Source organism: Loxodonta africana, chromosome 25 (assembly GCF_030014295.1).
Source record: "Loxodonta africana isolate mLoxAfr1 chromosome 25, mLoxAfr1.hap2, whole genome shotgun sequence".
NCBI classification, from domain to species: Eukaryota; Metazoa; Chordata; class Mammalia; order Proboscidea; family Elephantidae; genus Loxodonta; species Loxodonta africana.
In genome coordinates this window covers 37,669,936-37,689,382 of record NC_087366.1, presented here as the reverse complement: position 1 = coordinate 37,689,382, position 19,447 = coordinate 37,669,936, and the positions used below count along the sequence as shown (strand labels likewise).

Genomic DNA, 19,447 nt, shown 5'->3' with positions numbered 1-19,447 from the left:
TGGGTTTATGGCGCCTTGATTAAAGGAGGCTTCTCCAAAGCAATTCTGGAATTACTGCTTTGTTTATGCCCCGGAGGTTTGTACAAATTCAGAGCAGTTCATAATTGGTTGAGAGAAAGGTGTGCTTTTCTTATGTTAAGTGAGAAAAGGGCTTTGTGCAAGAAGTAGACAAGGAGACCTATGTGGTAATAGCAAACAGTACAAAGAAAAATTTAGGATCTGAAAATTGATGCCATTAAAATTTTTTATACCTGTGTACCCTTGGAAAGTATTCAAGCACCCTCTTGGATAATGTGTTCACAGTTTAAGATTACAACTTTAGCTCACAGCACTATCTTGATAGGAAGTATTATGTTAAGCCCAAGAAATTCTGTGCAAGTAGCTTGGTATCCATCCTCAAACTGATTTTTAGAAAAAACTGGACTAGATGACCTCTGAGATCTCTTCTGACTCATTTATAAACTAAATTGGGACAGCTGTATTAGCAATAGGTATCTTTTCAGCTAGCATGGCTTTAGGCAAGGGTTGAATAAAATAATCAACAAAGCCTCATCAAATAAAGATGGTCAAAGAGAAAGGTTCCTAGAAGTCAGTCATATTGTTAACCAGATAGGATTTTGTGTCACAACTGACTTGTTTTTCACTGTTTTCAACATAAGACTTAACTGGTTAAACATAACTATTTATTTTAACTGTAAGTAGAACTTAGGCATGCTTGTTTAATGACGTCATATATTTCACTTGAGCCAACTATGATAAACATTTTCCATTAACATTTATTATTAGGTCAATTATATATTCCCATAAGTTGAAAAAAAAAATCCCATAGTAAGTTGAATTGGAAAAATGTGTTGATATGGTTCATACAGTACAGTCAGCCTTATAAACTTGAAGAAAAGTCACAGTTTCTCAAATACAAAATCAGTTCTTGACTGTGGCAGTGCCACATTTAGGAATTCCCTAAACAACTTTATTTTTCACCTCATTTATTTCCTTTTGTGTAGTGAATAAAGAAGGGTAGAAGATGATACTTCTCTGCTGGATGCTGCCAACATATAGTCAAGACTGAGAAAGTCAGACTATAGGGGGTAGTGAACGTAGGTCAGGTTTATTTGAATGAATGTAGTTGTTCCTTACCAGTTCTCCAAGTTAGAACTTTTGAACGTAGATTTTGTTAAATGCAAAACGTCAGTATATAAAATACATGTTATATAATGATAAAAGTGACTTTGATGTTACCAGTAAATACCACATTGAATGGGACATTATAGGAGTGCAGTTCCTGACATTTTGGGTCCTATAAGTATAGAAGCAATTTATATCAAAAGAATTCTGAAAATAAATTTAGGTCCCACCTCAGGGAAAAATAAAAATATTTACTACAATTTCTAAGTCAATTCAAAAGGCCAGTTTGATTTTTGTGTTTACATGTTATATATATTTGTACATAATTTTCTAATCAAAGTACTTATTAATAACTAAGGCTAGTAATAATTTTAATGTAGTTAGGAAATACAAATCTGTTGTGAAATTTTAATGTTTTTCATATAACTTGTTTTCATCGTTTCATGTAACCACTGATATTTGAATTTGTGACACCATCTAATTAATAATTGCCCTCAGATTATCTTTTTAAATTATACTAGAATACGATGTTAAATTTTTCAACTCCAAATTTGATCATTTTTCTTTTTTATTTGTCCTCCCATAGTAATCAAAGCAAAGAAGCTTTCATTGACTGGGCAAGATACGATGATTCACAGGATCACTTTTGTGAACTTGATGGTAATAAAATAAACTATTGTAATTAAATTGCTTGAACGTTAACACTTTTATAAGACATTTAAATCAGTGGAAATATAATCTTGTATAGCTTTAATAAACTGGATTTTGCTGTGTGGGTCTTCTGTCCATAATGGCATTTATTGAGAGTCTACGTTCCAGGCCTGCACTAAGTGTCTTAAATACGTTATTTCTGAACTTTACTGCCACCTTAATTAGATGTGTATTATGAGGAAACTGAGTCTCAAAATGACTAAATAACTTGCAAGAGCACACAGTAGGAAGAGGAAGAGCCAAGATTCAGTCCTAGATCTGATTGAATCCAAAACCTATATTCTTTTCCACTATGACACACCATTTCCTGTGGACTTTCGATTCAAGCCACTTAGTTACAGGTCTGTGAACATTTTATAAAAATGTTTACACTGGAACTTGCTGAAGGTCTTAACAAATTAACCGAAAGATGCCTTCCAGCACTGGAGAGGGCTGATTTAAATTCCCCACTGCCTGCTTTCCAAGAATCTCCTGTAAGGGTATACAGCAGAGTAACTATTACTCTTAATAGAAGATAATTGCTGTGACTCAAAATTTTGATCTAAAGGAGAATGTTCCCAAATAGTTCTGCTGAATAGGCTTAAATCAGTCATTTGACCTCCCTTCAGCATTTACCTTGGTGTGGTTATATTTTGGTGGTGAAAAGCAATTTGGAGTTCAAGCAGACATAGTTGGAAGCAGACAACGGAAGTTCTTTTGAACTAATAAAGCATCTAGAATGATCATACTGTTTTTTTAATGATTTAAAAAAGATCCAAATGTAGAGTTGTGCTGTTAATCCAAACTATAATGGAATCAGTTACAGTGAGTACCTACTTACGGTGAATGAAGAAGACTGTGGGAATTGGGCATGTTATTACCATGGTTTATATGATTTCAGCAAGGAAATGTTTTAAATTCTTGGGTATCTAGATGTAATAATGGGCAGTTAATAAAATTACCCCCATTATGATATTTAGCACTGGCAAAGGTTTTAGCAAAGCAAACCGCTGTACCTAAGTTAAGTGTTCACAACACAGCTTACTCTTTGATTTGATGTTTGGATGTCATTCTAATTATATTTGGTGCTTAACACTCATAGTTACTTCTTTCCAGCTTCTCATTTTACCTGTTCTTTTATTAAAATAAAAAACTTTTAGTAGTGCACACTTAACCAGTTTTCAGATTTAAAAAATTATTTCTGTCAATATATATTACTCTTTTAGTACATAGAAATCTAATGCAAAATATTACTCATTTGTAAGGAATCACTTGCTATAAATAAATTGAAGTGCTAGAATATTTGTCATTTACATAAATAATGTTAACTCCTTTTTTAACATTAGCTTCTTAAATTGTAAAAGTGACATATCCTATGAGAATTTATATAAAATGATCCTTTAAGACTTTTATGATTACATAACTAGAATAATTAGTAATTTTAATATTTTATGCAATTATTATATAACCATGTAAGTAATTGGATTACTGCTGCTTTTATGAGTAGTAAAATTCATATATGTCCCAATGACTTATACCTACAATTGTTTTTTTACTGCCAGGATAGTTTTAGAGTCAATGTTTAATTATTTCTGTTACCTAAATTCAGTGGATTAAAAAAAAAAAATCTAAAGACTATTCACCCCAGGTTATTAGGGAATATATCCACACTGCCCTGCTTCCTGCTCTTTGGTGGTTGGTATTGTCTTTGTCTGAAAGGAAGATGACCCCTATAGGTCAAAACAATAGGTTCCTAAATAATTTAACATTTAATATCCTTTCAGTTAAGCTACTGTCCCTTCCCTACTTTGTTTTTTGTTATTGTCTTTATGCATAGCTTGTTTCTGCCCTCCCTCAGATTCTGCTCAAATATCACCTATTCATAAGAGAAGCCTGCACTGAACTTCCCTGTATAAAATAGTAACCGCTGTCACTGTTTCTCCCTTTGCGCTGCTGGGGTTTTTTCCCTAGAGTACTAACAATTACGTGACAGTGTATGGCATATAATTTAGTTTATCTGTTTGTCATCTGTCTTCAACTAAATTGTTAGCTTTTTGAGGGCAGAAACTTTGACTTTTTGATTCACTTCTGTATCTCTAGTGCTTATAACAGTGCCTAGACATGGTAGATGCTTAATAAATATTTGCTGAATGAAGTAATTAGTTAATAAATAACCTAAATTGCGTGATAGATTCTTACTTTTATTTTTCCCCTTAAAACATGTTCATTAATAAATTAAAAATATTGTTTAAAACAGCAGTTTTTAAATCTGGTGTATCAAAATTACTTGGAAGCTTTATAAACTATAGATTCTCTGGCCTTTGACTTACTAAATCATGTTTTCACAGTGAGTTGGTAGCATTTGGGCTAAAGTTGGCGATGGAGGACTGTAGGCTCAACACTGAGTCATGACATAACATTTTTACCTATGACCATAAGCAGAAAGCCTGCACACTGAATTGGCCTGTGCTACCATTATGTTTTAAGAGCTATATGGGTTAGAAGGCAGGGAGGAGTATCCATCCACCTAGAGGATGCAGTGTGGCCCCTCGTAACATTGATATTAAATTAGGAAAGTGAAAAGAAAGCTCAATTGGGAAAATGGTATACTTGAGCAGGAGGAAGAAAAAACAGTTCAATTTGATGAATTTGCAGAATCAGGGATTTTGATCCAGTGGAAATCGTTTGAATCCTTAGATAATGGTTAACATGGTCAAATAGATAGAACGGCTTTGGAGCATTGTTGTAGAGGGAAGAAGAAGAGAAAACATTTTGCGGGGAGGACATAGTAGGATCCAAAGAAAATTATCTTGAATGAATGATGTGGCTGTACAAATGGAGAGAAATTATAGTTTAGGAATTAAACTCAGTGTCATAGGTGGCACATGGGCAAGGATGGGTGCCACCACTGTTGTGTTTATGACGACAGCTCAACCTGTATTTGCTTTCTCTCACACTCTTCACTCTGAATTCCATGAAACTATTCTTTATATAGGTCGGGGTCGCCAAACTTCCTGTAAATGGACAGATAGTAAATCTTTTAGGCTTTCTGGACCACATGACTACTCAACTCTGCCATTGTAGCATGAAAGCAGCACATTACACGAATGAACATGGCAGAGTTCCATTAAAACTTCTGTTAAAAAATAGGGGCGCGCCAGATTTGGCCCCTGGGCTGTAGTTTGTCAACCTCTTATGTAAGTTAAAAAAAAAAAAAAAAACACTCTTATCATAATTTGAAAATTAAAAAAAAGTATTAAAAGATTTTAAGCATTTTTAGAAACAACTTTTGATTCAATTAAGGAAATAAACATTGAGAATGTAAGTTTCACTTAAGAAAGTAGTTATAAAAAACTGATACAATGATTTTTAAGCTCCCTTAAAATGTATTTTAAATGATGGTACTTTAGTATTTGAAGTAAGTTTTTTTTTTAATTGTGTTGGTTAGTTGGTTTTGTTGGGACGAGGGGTTGATACTAATCCAGTATGCACATTCATAGATGATCGTACATACATGTAGGCTTACATGTACACACAGGCACATGCATAAATTCTTCATTCTTCTCTCTCTCTCTCTCTATATATGTGAGTTAGTGAATATATCTTTATGTTGTATCTAATAATAATTGTAGAGTTTATATAATACAATTACTGCAAATGAGTTTATTCAAGGACAGATCAAATAAATTAAAAATATATAACTTAGAAATTAAATAATGAAATGTAAAACCTTTTATTGGTTTTTAGTAAAAGCCATACTTTTATTAACTTTATGATTTGTATTTTTAAATTAAGATTTTAAAGCTTAAATTGTTGTTTTTAAGTCTCAAGTCAGCCTTTGTTCTTAAGTTGGACAGTTTCTATCTCTCCATCTTTAAATTAGCCATTTTCTGTTTAACTTGTAGACTCTCTTTATAATTCTAGGGCTGGAAATATAGCCAGTATTCTTTCTATAAGGAAACCCTGGTGGTGCAGTGGTTAAGTGTTACTGCTGCTAACCAAAGGGTTGGCAGTTCGAATCCGCCAGGCGCTCCTTGGAAACTCTATGGGGCAGTTCTACTCTGTCCTATAGAGTTGCTGTGAGTCGGAATGGACTCGACGGCACTGGGTTTTCTTATTCTTTCTATAGACTGATAAAATCATGTTTTCAATGTCCATAATGATAATTTATAATTTCTTTGTACTCTTCCTATATCATGAAAGTACCAGGTAACTCTTGGAAGGCATGGATTAGCACTGTATTTTCCCCTTATGATTATGGACATTTCCTATCTATGCTCATTGAATGTCCAATGAATATAGTTGCCTGCAGGAAAATATATTATCAGGTAATAAAGGGACGAAGATGTTTAATGACCATATTTGGCCCCTGTTTTAAGCCAGGTGCCTATGTACTATTGATTTACTCCCGTGACACCAAAAGACAGTAAGCATATAAATAAAGGAGTTAATGTATGTGGTACTTGAGCTTGTATACATTACGATCATACCTGTGTGTAGCATTGTTATTGCAGTTTTTCTTTAGTTATGAAAGCATGTGTTTCCCTCAATAATTAAGCCTCAACATGTGAGCCTTAACAATTAGACCATTTTTGTTTGACTTTTGTGTCTGTCAAAGATCTTTGTTGCAATGCTGTCCAAATAATAGAGATCTAATAAATCCTCATTTGGGTTTCAGCATGGAAAATTATTATTTAATTTGCAATATTTTAACAAGTTTTTGAAAGTTGTGCCTACTATGTATTGTTTGGGGGGGGGAGCTCTTTAGTGTGTTAATATTGGTAAACATAAATTGACATTTTTTTTTAGTAGAGCATATGAAGCTCTGTGAAGAATCAGTTTGAATCACAAAGCTATTGAGCCATTTATTCTTAAATTTATAATTCCAAATAGAGAGTGGTAGGGAAATCTCTATAATATAGTATATGTTAACAAAATAAATGCTTCTAAGCATGTCTTCAGATAGCTATATACTTAGAGAATAAATCATATAAAATATTAAAAAAGGTTATGATTCTGTTAGATCTTTTCAGTCCTAGGTGGCTGAAACATGGAAAATGATTAATGCCTCTAATGAGGTGAGGAATGTTATATTACTTAGACAAGCACCATGTATCCAAAGGAAAAGGAGGGGTTATTTTTCCTGTCTCGTAAGTAATTTGTCCAAGTTGTTAAAAATCCTGGGTGAAGCAGATTCACAAATGTGCTAACTACGCTACCATTTTAGCTGGAGATTACTTAAAAAGCATAGCATTTCTCTGACCTTCTGGTAGTCATGTTTGCTTTGCAACGCTGAATTTTAGATAAATGGTGAAATACGGATGGTTTTTATGAATTGTTTCTTGGCAGATGAGAGGTCTCCAGCTGCTCAATATGTAGACCTGTTGCTGAACCCAGAGCGTTACACTGGTTATAAAGGGTCTTCTGCATGGAGAGTGTGGAACAGCATCTATGAAGAAAACTGTTTCAAGTAACTGAAGGGGGTAGGGGAAGGAGGAGGAGTAAGTAAGGGAAGGGGAGGCTGGAGAGCATTTTTTTCTGTTGGTAAAAATTACATATAAAAGTTAAACTATTTTATATTCGAGTTTTGTGCTTTGTTTCAGGCCCCGATCTGTTTATCGTCCTTTAAATCCCTTGGCACCCAGCCGAGGTGGGTTTTCCTTATATTTTCATGCTTTTAGGGGTTGTTTACAAAATGCCTTTGTAACTAAACTTGATATTGAAACAGTAACGACTATTTTATGTTTTGCTTAATTTGAATTATCAAAAGTGTAAGATAGTCATAGTTAAATCTCAAGATTTCGTCTCAAGATTATATACGTTTTATATAATTCCTGTCATTCTGTGTGCCTAATTACTGTCCTGAGTGCCATCTATGTGCCAGACCCTAAACTAGGAGCTTTCTGTAAAATAAATTAGAATATGTGAGTAATCCAAATGTATCAGAGGTTCCTGGGGAACTCTTAAAAATCTGGATGTACAGGCCCTACCCCATACCAATTAAGTGAGAATCCTTAGGGATAGGACCCAGGTGTCATTATTTTTCAAACTCCCCAGATAACACCAGTATGCAGCCAGATTTGAGAACCAATGGCTAATAGCAGTGTTTCTCAAACTTTGGCATACGAATCACTTAGGAGCCCTTTTAAAATAGGATATCAGCCAGTTGTAAGGTTATAGAGAAGGTTTAGACAAGATAGGTTGCCTACAGCAGTACTCTAGACTGTGCTGCCCAGTAAGGTAGCCAGTTGCCACATGGGGCTAACAAGCACTTGAAATACGGTTAGTATGAAACTATCTTAAATTTTTTTTAATCTTAGTCAATTTAAATTAAAAAACAGAAGCAGTGTAGATTTTTTTTTCCATTAAGCAACTTTATTGTTTTGATAGGACTACATTTTACTTTAATTAACCCTTGTATCATTTAGAAATTGTTGTGTTATACTTTTATTGTATGTACATGGATTGAATGTGTATTTTTTTTTTTCAGTGTGGCTATCAGAACTCTTTAAATTGTATCTGTGGCTCACACTGTATTGCTGTTGCACAGCATTGCTATAAACAGTTGGAGGTTATTCAGTATAAAACTTCTGGACACATCCTCAGTCTGTTCTCAGTGAGGAACCCTAAAAGTGACCTGCCATTTCAGTGTTTTCTTTAGACCAGGATTGATTTAAGAAATTGAATTTTCTGGACTAGGTTTGTATCTTTAGGCCTTTCCAAGATACACTTGGAAAGTCTGGATGGATGGACTAGTCCTAGATGCTCACTGTATTACAATGTGGCAAATATTCTTCAAATTCGTGCTGAAACTGCTTGGAGAAGGGAATTGGGGCATGGAAAAGATGTGCATGGCTTTGTAGCTTTAGCCTCTTTTGCTACATTTACCTCATAACGACTTTTTAAAGAAGTTAATTGTATTAATTTTATAATATTTTTGCTTGTCAGAAATCACATCATCCTGTCCGAGATGAGGTGTGTGTGTGTATAAAAAAATACAAAGATTTTTTTCTTATAAAAAATGGAAACACAAGCTTTTGTTGTTTACTTCCTACCATGCATGTTGTGTCCATTTTCCAGGTCATCAGGTATTCTTCCCAGCATGCTCTTTATGGCCATCATGTACATGTATCATAATTTCTGTAAACAGGAGCCTATTGTTGAACATTTAGACTGTCCCAGATCACAGAGAACATGGGGATAAACGGCCTCGTAGTTTTTGTTTTCGCACACATCTCTTTTCATCACTACTTTTAATTAATATAAATGCTTCCAATGAGTCTTTTTTTTGAAGCTGGTTTTCTTCCTCATATAAATCAAGGTTAGAAAATCTTTTATTTCTTATACTGAGCCACTGATTCACAGGGGGAAGAAATGGAATGTAACAAATAAGTAGAAAAAAGGGAACAAAGTTAAATGTTCAGTTTAATCTTATTAAGGTCTCTTTGTTTTCAAAATAATAAATTTTTGTTACAAAAAATCAAACAGTGAAATTTTATGAAGTAAAAAGTCTGTTGTTAGCAGTTTGCTACATACTGCTCCAGACATTTACATGAAACTATAGGGGACATGTTTATGTATGTGTCTCTATATTCCATGTACACACTGTGTTTTACATAAGTGGGGTTATGTTGTTCCGCAGCCTGCTCTTTTCTCTAATAAAATATCACATATAAAGATATTTATATCTCAGAATATCACCTTTTTCTATTTTTAGTTTAAATGTTTTAATTATACAAAATTTTATAAAATTTTAAGTAATACAAAAGTTACATAATGTAAAAAGGGAAAGTTCCCCTTTCCCCTCCCCCCAGCATCCCCACTCTGCCTCCACACACTTCATGTTCCATAGTATGGGTTTGGAAGCCATTCTTCCAGACCTTTTCTATGATCACTTACTTTTAAAGCAGAAGATATAATTGTTCACTCAATAAAACCAACAAATCCTAGCAAATAGACTTTCAGAGACATGAGACTGCTGGAAAGATGAAGACAGGAAGGAAGGCACTACATAGAAAAGTTACCATATTTTTACACAAATAATGTGTGCCTTCTCGACTGCAGTGGGTTTTTTTTTTTAAATGTGTGCCTTCTACGTTTGTTTGCCAGCCACACCTTCCCCCTGCAAGGTATACCATAAGTGCCACTATGCTAGTTTTTTTTTTAACATTTTGCTGTAAAAAAAAAAAAATTAGCGTAGTACTCTTACAGAAATACCTCCTCTGGGGAGGGCACAGTTGGCAAACAAATGCAGAAGGCCTGCATTATTTGTGTAAAAATATGGTAGTGGGAGGGAAGAGGAGAAAAGAAGAATGAAAGGGAAACAAAAGACTAGGTAAAAGAGAAAGAATGAATATTCCATGAAGTAATTAAATGACACACTGTTAGTTGTCAATTAACATCTCTTCAGTCATCTCAACTGTGTTTCTTCCATACTATTCTTGAGCCATACAGGTTAGGCTTCTAGAACTGTTTTTTTCAACAGTTTTTTTCTAAAAACAAAACCTTAGAAACCCACATATAAAGCTGATAAAAAGCAGAGCTGCTGTGGAGCCTCCAAGCCCAGCTCCTTGGCTTCTTCCTCACCTCCAGGAAGTCTGGAAGCTCTGCAGTGAGGGTTTCACCAATTAGAGTTTGGAAAACACTCTTATTAATATATATGTACTGAAGAGCAGTAATTTAAAAAGGAAAACGTATTCCAGCTTAGGACAGTAGTGTTCAGAGAGGATTGTGTGATTGTAATAATGCTTAAAATAGTGGCTTTGTATATGTATTTGTGAGTTAACTATTGAAATTAGTAGTCTTCATGGCTGTTTTTAGTTTTTGGATATTTTATTATTTATTGTATAAAACATGTAAAATCTGGTACTCTTTGGCCTGTACTCTTATTATGAAGTCTCATTTTCAACATAACTATACACTGACCAAGGTTCATGGTAAAAATTAATAGGCTAACAGTTAATTTTAATACATATTAAATAGAATTGGAATCTGAACTGTGTAAGACATTTTGTAAAATCCTTTCTATTATTCTCTCTTTCAGGAGAAGATGATGGTGAGTTAAAACTCTTGTATTTGTGTTTGCTTCAAGTGTACAGGAAGTGTTTTTAATGATCAAAATTTGATTTTTCCTCTCCTTAATTGAAAGGAAAATATTTTTCCTATTTTTTTCAGAGAATAGCTACCAATGAATGGTGACAATTTAAAAACAAGAACTTATTTTAATATGTAATATAAAATTAGCCTATGTTAAAAAAGAATATAAACTCCCTTTTTCCTAAGTCTTTAGTACAGGTTTGCATTCCAGGTTCCCTATTTTCTGGTTTTTATAATCTACTTGATACATTCTGAGGAAATGGAGAGAAATTGATGAAGACAGTTTTATCAGATAATTTGCTTTGTAACCTCTTTGTTTTCTTACTGACTGAAATTTATAACCTGTTATAAATGTATTTGTTGTATGTATCTGTATTCTATGTGCACACTGTGTTTTACATAAATGAGGTTATTATGTACTGCAGCCTGTTATTTTTTCTAACAAAGATTAAATATAAAGATCTTTATGTTTCAATATATGTAGATAATCCTTTTTTTTTTCTATTTTCAAAGAAATTAGAAAATTTATCAACAACTTATCAATGATTGGTTACTGAGTGAATAGGGATCATAGGGTGCTCCCAAAACAGACAAAATAATTATTTCAAACGGGTATTTACTTACCTGTGTTCAAGGGCACTCTGATGGGATTTGTGAAGGACAGAAAAAAGTATGGAACGTGATAGGACAGCTTAAGAGGAGGTGGCATTTAAGATGAATTTTGAATAATGGGCAGCTTTTTAGGTCAGTAAAATTGGATAGTACATGCTAGTTCGAGGAAACCTAGGAGTTGAGAAAGGAAAAGTCAAGTATGTTTGAGAGTACAGCAAGTAAGTAGATCCATCTAGCAGTAGGAAAGACTTTTATATAATAAAACAAAAAATATCCACTGCTCTTTTTTTTTTTTCTTGAGTCCATTCCTACTCATGGCAACCATGTCTGTTGCAGAGTAGAACTGCTTCATAGGGTTTTCTTTGCTGTAATCTTTATGAAAGTAGATCACCAGGCATTTCTTTTGTAGCAGTTCTGGGTGAGTTTCAGCCGCCAACTTTTAGGTTGGTAGCTGAGAACAAACTGCGCCACCTAGGGGTCTTCAGCTATTTAGGAATAGTTAAAATTAGAAAGATGGGTAGAGGTAAAATTATTAAGGACCTTGGGAGTTAGACTTACCCTGTTGACAGTTGAGGTTTTTTGAGTAAACAAGTTTTATAATGATGAATGATCCTTAGTGTATGTTGAATGAATGAATCAACAGGAAGATGTTTATGTTGTTTTGCAAAGTGTTTTCCTCTCAGGAGGAAAAGAAGTTCCCCACTATCTAATTTATCCCCTAGACTCCTTGCTAAGCTCATCTCTGTGTGGAGTTTTTCTTAGTTAAAACAAGTATTAATAAGATAAGGATAGGTAAATTAGGAAATCCATTAAGGGTATTGGTTTTTATTGACTGCCATCTTTTTTTTTTTTTTAACTCAGAAGAACAGTATCGGGCCAGGAATAGTTCTTTTAAGATTCATGTACAGATAAATCAAACCCCTCCTTATTTTATTCAACTTTTCTGAAGGATTGTCTTGCAAATTAAGGGATTTCTTATCATCCTTTGAAACTCAGTAAAAAAAAAAACAAACCCACTGCCGTCGAGTCAATTCTGACTCATAGCGACCCTATAGGACAGAGTAGAACTGCCCCATAGAGTTTCCAAGGAGCGCCTGGCGGATTTGAATTGCCGACCTCTTGGTTAGCAGCCGTAGCACTTAACCTCTACGCCAGTCTTAGATAATTGAGGGTACCTACTTTTTTTTTTTTTTAACCTAGCTGTACTGGCTCAGAAAACATGGGATAATTAATGATTGAAGTTTTGCATTATAATTCACTATCTGGGGAATTTTAAAAAAGTGCTGTGGTTATTACCATCAAAAGCAAATTTAAGATTATTGAACTGTTATCCCCCCATGCATTTACATATTTAAGCCTTCTAATGGATAAGATTTACTTAATATTTTGACTGAATATAGCATTTTCTCAAATATTTTAATAGTCAAAATATAATAAGAATGTTCTCTGGAGAGGGATGCTGGTGAGGAGTGAGCTTCTGGGATCAGGTGGACACTGAGACTATGTTGGCTTCTCCTGCCTGAAGGGGAGATGAGAGGGTGGAGGGTGTTGGAAGCTGGCGAAATGGACACGAAAAGAGAGAGCAGAGGGAGAGAGCAGGCTGTCTCATTAGGGGGAGAGTAATTGGGAGTATGTAGCAAGGTGTATATAAGTTTTTGTGTGAGGGACTGACTTGATTTATAAACTTTCACTTAAAACACAATAAAAATTATTAAAAAAAAATGTTCTCCCAGTATTACTTAAATTACTTGTGGGTTCTGTTTTCTAAAACCCTATGCCTATTTTTCCACTTTACACAAATCAGTGGAAACTTCTACAGATACTCCTTAATATGTCATAATAGGAAATATTTATTCTAGTTTATAGATGACCATTTTAAATATTTTAATTCAATTCTTTCTCTGATTTTTAGGAGAATCATTCTACACATGGCTAGAAGGTAAACTTAATGTTTGCATTTTAGATGTATTGGCTTCTTGAAAAAAAAAACTGATTTATTTAATATATATTTTTTAAGTTCTAGGATTTCATTATCTAGACAATAACTTAGTGTTTGGAAGAAAATAACATTTGCTTTAAAGGTTGTTATATTTTGGGCTAAAATTATTAGAAAATTTTGAGGATACTGACTAGCTAAAAACCAGTGTTATAAAAGTATACAGGCCAGGTACTGTCCTCAAGTGTTCACAACTGCTCCCAGTCTTGTTTTCATTCTGTATGCAGTACTCATCCAAACTACTTTTCTGGTAACCAGCATGCAAATCTATTTTTAAAGTAGAGACATTCATTTTGGAAGGAAGTCCTTTTTTTAGATGTAAAATTGAGGGAACGTAAATTTGAATTCAGAAGGTTTTAAACACGTTTGCACATGTTAATATAATCTAAACTTGGTTAACTAAAGGATAAAGCTATCTTAGATCCCAATGTATTATACAGTCACATGCCACATAAAGTCCTTTAGGGCAATGTTCGACCGCACATAGTCTGCAGTCCAAGGTGCGCCCTACAGGGAATGCCCACAGCCAGACTCAGCCCCGAGCCTGCCCTGCCACACCTACCTACAGGAACAGGTGCCCCTGCCATTGGGAGGAGTGGTCACCCGATCCTGCTCCCAAGAGCCTGAGGTTGGCATGCTTGTGCCCAGAGCTTCTCTGCCATGACCTTCAGGGGGCTGCAGGGCTGTGCACCAGGCTGGCTGAATGCTCACCCAAGGTGTCTGTAGCGGGAGCTGCCCAGGCCATACACCACATACCAGTCCCCTACCAACGTACCTGGAGCCCCATAGACCCAGATGTTCCTACAACATCCAAATCACGTAACGTCCTGTTTCACAGAATGTATCGTGAACATTAAGTGACATATGACTATACTTTTGTATTCTCATATTTTCCAGTGTTGAAAATATCAAATGTTATCAACGGAAAGCTGAAATACCCTAGGATTTTTACAACTTTTGCTAATAACTGGATAGCTATTACTTTATAAAAATTTACTTTAGCAAATTGCCATTAGTTCCTGAAACGAAAAATTAAAATATATTGATGAAAGACAAGAGAGTTGAATGATATAGGAAAATTGATATCTCATAGCCATAACTACAGATTTCAATGTTAAATAGTTAATCCTATTTTATGTTTGTTAGTCTATCATGTTATTTTATGAGCATGATTTCTCTTTGTTTTTAATGAGCTATGTGCATACATTGGCCATTGTTAAGGTGAACATTTTTGATGTACAAACACTGTTAGGAGTTACATTGATAAATGCCCTACGTGGAAGAAGATCTTTAACTTGGTTTAATTAGGTTTACTCTAAAGATACAAATTGTAAAAAGTAGCAGGTTAAAAGAGGTAGTCAGAGTCTCTGATTACTGATAATAGAGGATGAGAATGAAGTTTAGGGTCAATATTGGATTCTGGGATATACTATATCAACCATGTTCCTTGTATCTTATTCTCGGGAGTCCCTGAATATTGTGGTTCCAGAGAGCACTCTTATTTAGAGGCAACTCATTCAGCCTTTTCTGAGTTTCCCTTTGCTCCTCTGGGACATGAGAGTCGCAGTAGCCATCCTACTTGCCTACACTGTGAGTGTAGATGTTACCTGTAAGAATTCCTCCGAAAATCATTAATCAAATGCCAAATAATACTATTAGAGTAAATCTAGCCCTTTTATGAGAGCAGAATTATATGTATAGGTGGAATTTAATGAAATTCAGAAGAAAAAGAACTTTCTAAACTTTCTAACTGGGTAGTTGAATTTGCACTGTATTGTTATAAATAGAAGTTGGTGGATTTCACCTTTGTAGATCAGATTTTGCAGATACTACTTCAGACTATGCCTATGAAGACTTCTTCCAGACATAAGTTCCTTTCAAGTTGAGTCTGACTAATGGCAATTCCATGAAATCCCCCGGTGGTGCACATGGTTAACGCACTCGGTTGCTAACCCAAAGGCTGGAGGTTTGAGTCCACTCAGAGGTACCTTGAAAGAAAGTCCTGGTGATTTACTTCTAAAAAATCACCCATTTAAAACCTTGTGGGGTGCACTTCCGCTGTGAAACACACGGGGTCACCAGGAGTCAAAATTGACTCAACAACAACTGGTAAAAAGTAATCAGAGAAAACAAGTGCTGGGAGCAGACTGCAGGTGGGGAGAAGCTCTCCAGCAATTTACAGCGAAGTGTGGTATGTGCCTTGTTGGTACACTCAGTTGGCACACTTTTTATTGTTACCATTTTGCTTGAAGTTAGCTACTTTTTGCAGTTTCTGGAAGTACACTTCTATTCCTTCTTCCTCAAGTACCACTCATCTCTATTTCAGTTAAGGGACTTTGTGGGTTTTGCAAATTAGAATTACCTCCCAGGTTTTCAGGCTCTGATGTTTAAAAACCAAAAAACCAAACCCATTGCCGTCAAGTCAATTCCGACTCATAGCGACCCTATAGGTCAGAGTAGAACTGTCCCATAGAGTTTCCAAGGAGCGCCTGGTGGATTTGAACTGCTGACCTTTTGGTTAGCAGCTGTAGCACTTAACCACTATGCCACCAGGGTTTCCAAAGGTGTGGGAATTTCCATGAACTTGGCTTTGTCTGTTGTCCCTTCTGTAGTCTTTAGCCATTTTGCTGGCCATAAGCACTGCTTGGAGAGGTAGATTGGAAGGAACAGAGAGTAAACTTCAAATCTGATTTTTTTACTACTTGATAGCAGATTTGATTAAAAGTTTTATTAGGGAAGAAGTTAGTACTTAATGTTTTATTAACCTTATTCATATTGTTTTTATGCCATATTATCATAAATATTAAAAATTGGCCATGTAATTTTAGGAGGAAGCCACAAAATAAAATTTAATTTCTATCTTTTGTTCTCTTTCATGACAATTAGAATATGATAGCAAATATTCTCAATCGAGATTGCAAAAGAATTCTTTTGCCCTATTAGAAGCTGCTTGCTTCAGAGCCTTCTGTGGTAGGACTTAAATTGAAGATCTAAAAGATCTTGAAAAGATGCAAAAGGAGGTTTTTTTTTTTAGTTATACTTTAGATGAAGGTTTACAGAACACACTAGCTTCTCATTAAACAATACACATATCATTTTGTGACATTGGTTACCAACCCCACAATATATCAACACTCTCCCCCTTCTTGACCTTGAGTTCCCTACCAGCTTTCCTGTCCCCTCCTGCCTTCTAGTCCTTGCCCCAGGGCTGATGTGCCCATTTAGTCTTGTTTTGTTTTATGGGCCTTTCTAATCTTTGGCTGAAGGGTGAACCTCAGGAGTGACTTCATTACTGAGCTAATGGGGAGTCCAGCAGCCATACTCTCGGGGTTTCTCCAGACTCTGTCAGACCAGTAAGTCTGGTCTACAAAAGGAATTTTTAAATTCTTGAACTTTTAAAATTCCCTCAGCATGTAAATGAGATTATTTCTTCCTTTCTAATATGAAAGCCCGTTTTCCCCCTTAGGGAGAAGGTAAAAATAAAACTGTAGAGTGATGAGGGAGGAAAAACATTAATTGATCTGTATCCAATAATTCTTAAAATTTACTTTTCCAAATTTTTCTTTATTTTTAAAAATTTTTATTTAAAATATGTACTACTTCTCTAATAAGCGAAGACCTTTTTAAATGGAGGCAAGGGTAGTATAAACCCACTGCCATAGAGTCGATTCTGACTCAAAGCGACCCTATACCCCATAGAGTTCCCAAGGAGTGCCTGGTGGATTTGAATTGCCGACCTCTTGGTTAGCAGCCATAGCACTTAACCACTACACCACCAGGGATTAGTATAGGATAGTGGTATTAACTTGATCTCTGTCATAAGTTTTGAGCAAAGCCTGTGGATTAGAAAAGCTCTGTAAAATTTTTCTTCATATTCCTCAATTCCATGTGACACGCTCCTAATCATGTAGTAAATAATAAACTTAACATTTTGGTATTAGTTGAAATTTCAGAATGTCTGTTTTCCAAGTTTTGGCTCCTTAACAGTGGAACATAAACCTAAATAGAATTAGGGAATTTCAAAACAGAGTATTAGTAAGACACAATAAATAATTTGCAAGAAGGAATCTGAATTTAGTCTCTTACGAAAAGTAGAGATAGTAGAATCTGTCAAGTAGGATCGGAGAAAGAACACAAATAGGCAAAGGAAAAGTTACATTTGTTTTAGTATGTTCATAGCTTTAACCATAAAAAAATCTGTGCTGTTGCCTTCTGGGTGACATGGGAGCTTATCAGCTGTCATACATGGTGTTTGGACTTCAGTAGCCCAGATCTTTCTGTCTTATTCTGCATTAAGTTCTTATCCTACTCAGCTAACTTCATTCTGAAGCCAAAATCATCATTTACTTTCTAGTGAGAGAATCTTAATTTAATGTTTTATGTTATTTTTGTTTGTTTTTAATGTTACTGATTTTTAACTTCAAAAATAAAGCCTGTGTACTAAATCTTTTTGATTCACTATTTCTGTTGTTTAAATGGGGTGATTTCTCTTTCAATATTTTTCCAAACAGGTTTGTGTCTGGAGAAGAGAGTCTTCTATAAGCTTATATCAGGACTTCATGCTAGTATCAACTTGCATCTGTGTGCAAATTATCTTTTGGAAGGTAATCAGACTTCTAAATAGAAATTTTGTCTTACATTTGTGTGAAAATTACTGGGGGAAATACATATTCTTCGTAGAGAAAAAAAAATCTTATTTACTTAATGTAATATGTTTCTCTTTCTCTTTAGAAACCTGGGGTAAACCTAGTTGGGGACCAAATATCAAAGAATTTAAACGCCGTTTTGACCCTGTGGAAACCAAGGGGGAAGGTCCAAGAAGGTTAAAGAATCTGTACTTCTTATACTTGATTGAGCTTCGAGCTTTATCAAAGGTGGCCCCGTATTTTGAACGCTCAATTGTTGATCTTTACACTGGAAATGTAGAAGAAGATGCTGACACAAAAACCCTTCTACTGAATATCTTTCAAGATACAAAGTAAGAATTGATTATTAGTGATCTGAAATTTTCCAGTATGTATTTGAATGAGGTAGCTCTTGACATACAACAAAAACTGACCCTAAACGTTTGAAAAAGGAGAATTAGGGCTGAGAAGAAAAATGATCAACAGAACATTTTAAAATATTTTTTAAATGCCGACTGAAAAGCATCTATAAAACTTTGCTGTAGAATAGCATGTTTTTTAACTGTCATAAAAATATATATAACATAATATTTGCCAACTTCACGTATACAGTTTAGTGACATGAATTACATTAATCATGTTGTGCAGCCGTCACCAATATCCATTGCCAAATTTCCGTAAACATGAACTCATTGCTTCTTAAACAATGACTCTCCCTTTCTCCCTCCCTCCCGTTCCTGGTAACCACTAATAAAAATTTTTGGTCTCTGTATGTTTACCTAGAATAAGCTATTTTTGTAAATATAAATATAAATTTAAAACTTTATGTGGCATCAAAAAATTTTTTTTGTAGTATCAAAATTTAATGCTACTTTTAATGTTCTTCCTACCAATTTTTAACATGTAATTTTTCATTACGTTACTACAGATTAGTATGTCAGCACAAATAAGTCTGTGTTTATCTTTCTTATTGGGTCATCCGCCCCTGTCAGGGATTGTAAATGTGAAAAGAGACTTTGATTCTGTAGGAAGGTGCTATGAGGTTGGAAGAGAGACAGATGCCAGCCATACGTAGAAACAGAGTCCTTAGTGTGGTGAAAAAATGTGAAATTGTTTACTACAGATGATCTGGTAAGCAAGGTCAGCACTCTATCAGAGCTTAGTACTTGAATTGTCATCTGTAACTTATTGTCATTTCATCAGGTCCTTTCCCATGCACTTTGATGAGAAGTCCATGTTTGCAGGTGACAAAAAGGGAGCCAAGTCACTAAAGGTAAGTAGTTCTTGACTGGGGACAAGACAG

At 34.8% G+C, this 19,447-nt stretch overlaps 1 protein-coding gene across 2 annotated transcripts in view; it reads left to right on the top strand.

Annotated features, from left to right (window-relative positions):
* The window catches only part of ERO1B (endoplasmic reticulum oxidoreductase 1 beta), a 72,245-nt gene that overhangs the window by 36,131 nt on the left and 16,667 nt on the right, over nt 1-19,447 (top strand). For both annotated transcript variants that reach the window (XM_023549303.2, XM_064276704.1), the window contains exons 6-13: nt 1,712-1,785; nt 7,165-7,285; nt 7,419-7,465; nt 10,859-10,870; nt 13,436-13,462; nt 18,031-18,123; nt 18,251-18,497; nt 19,348-19,417. In XM_023549303.2, the coding sequence (XP_023405071.1) occupies nt 1,712-1,785; nt 7,165-7,285; nt 7,419-7,465; nt 10,859-10,870; nt 13,436-13,462; nt 18,031-18,123; nt 18,251-18,497; nt 19,348-19,417 (691 nt within the window). The remainder of the gene's footprint in view (nt 1-1,711; nt 1,786-7,164; nt 7,286-7,418; nt 7,466-10,858; nt 10,871-13,435; nt 13,463-18,030; nt 18,124-18,250; nt 18,498-19,347; nt 19,418-19,447) is intronic.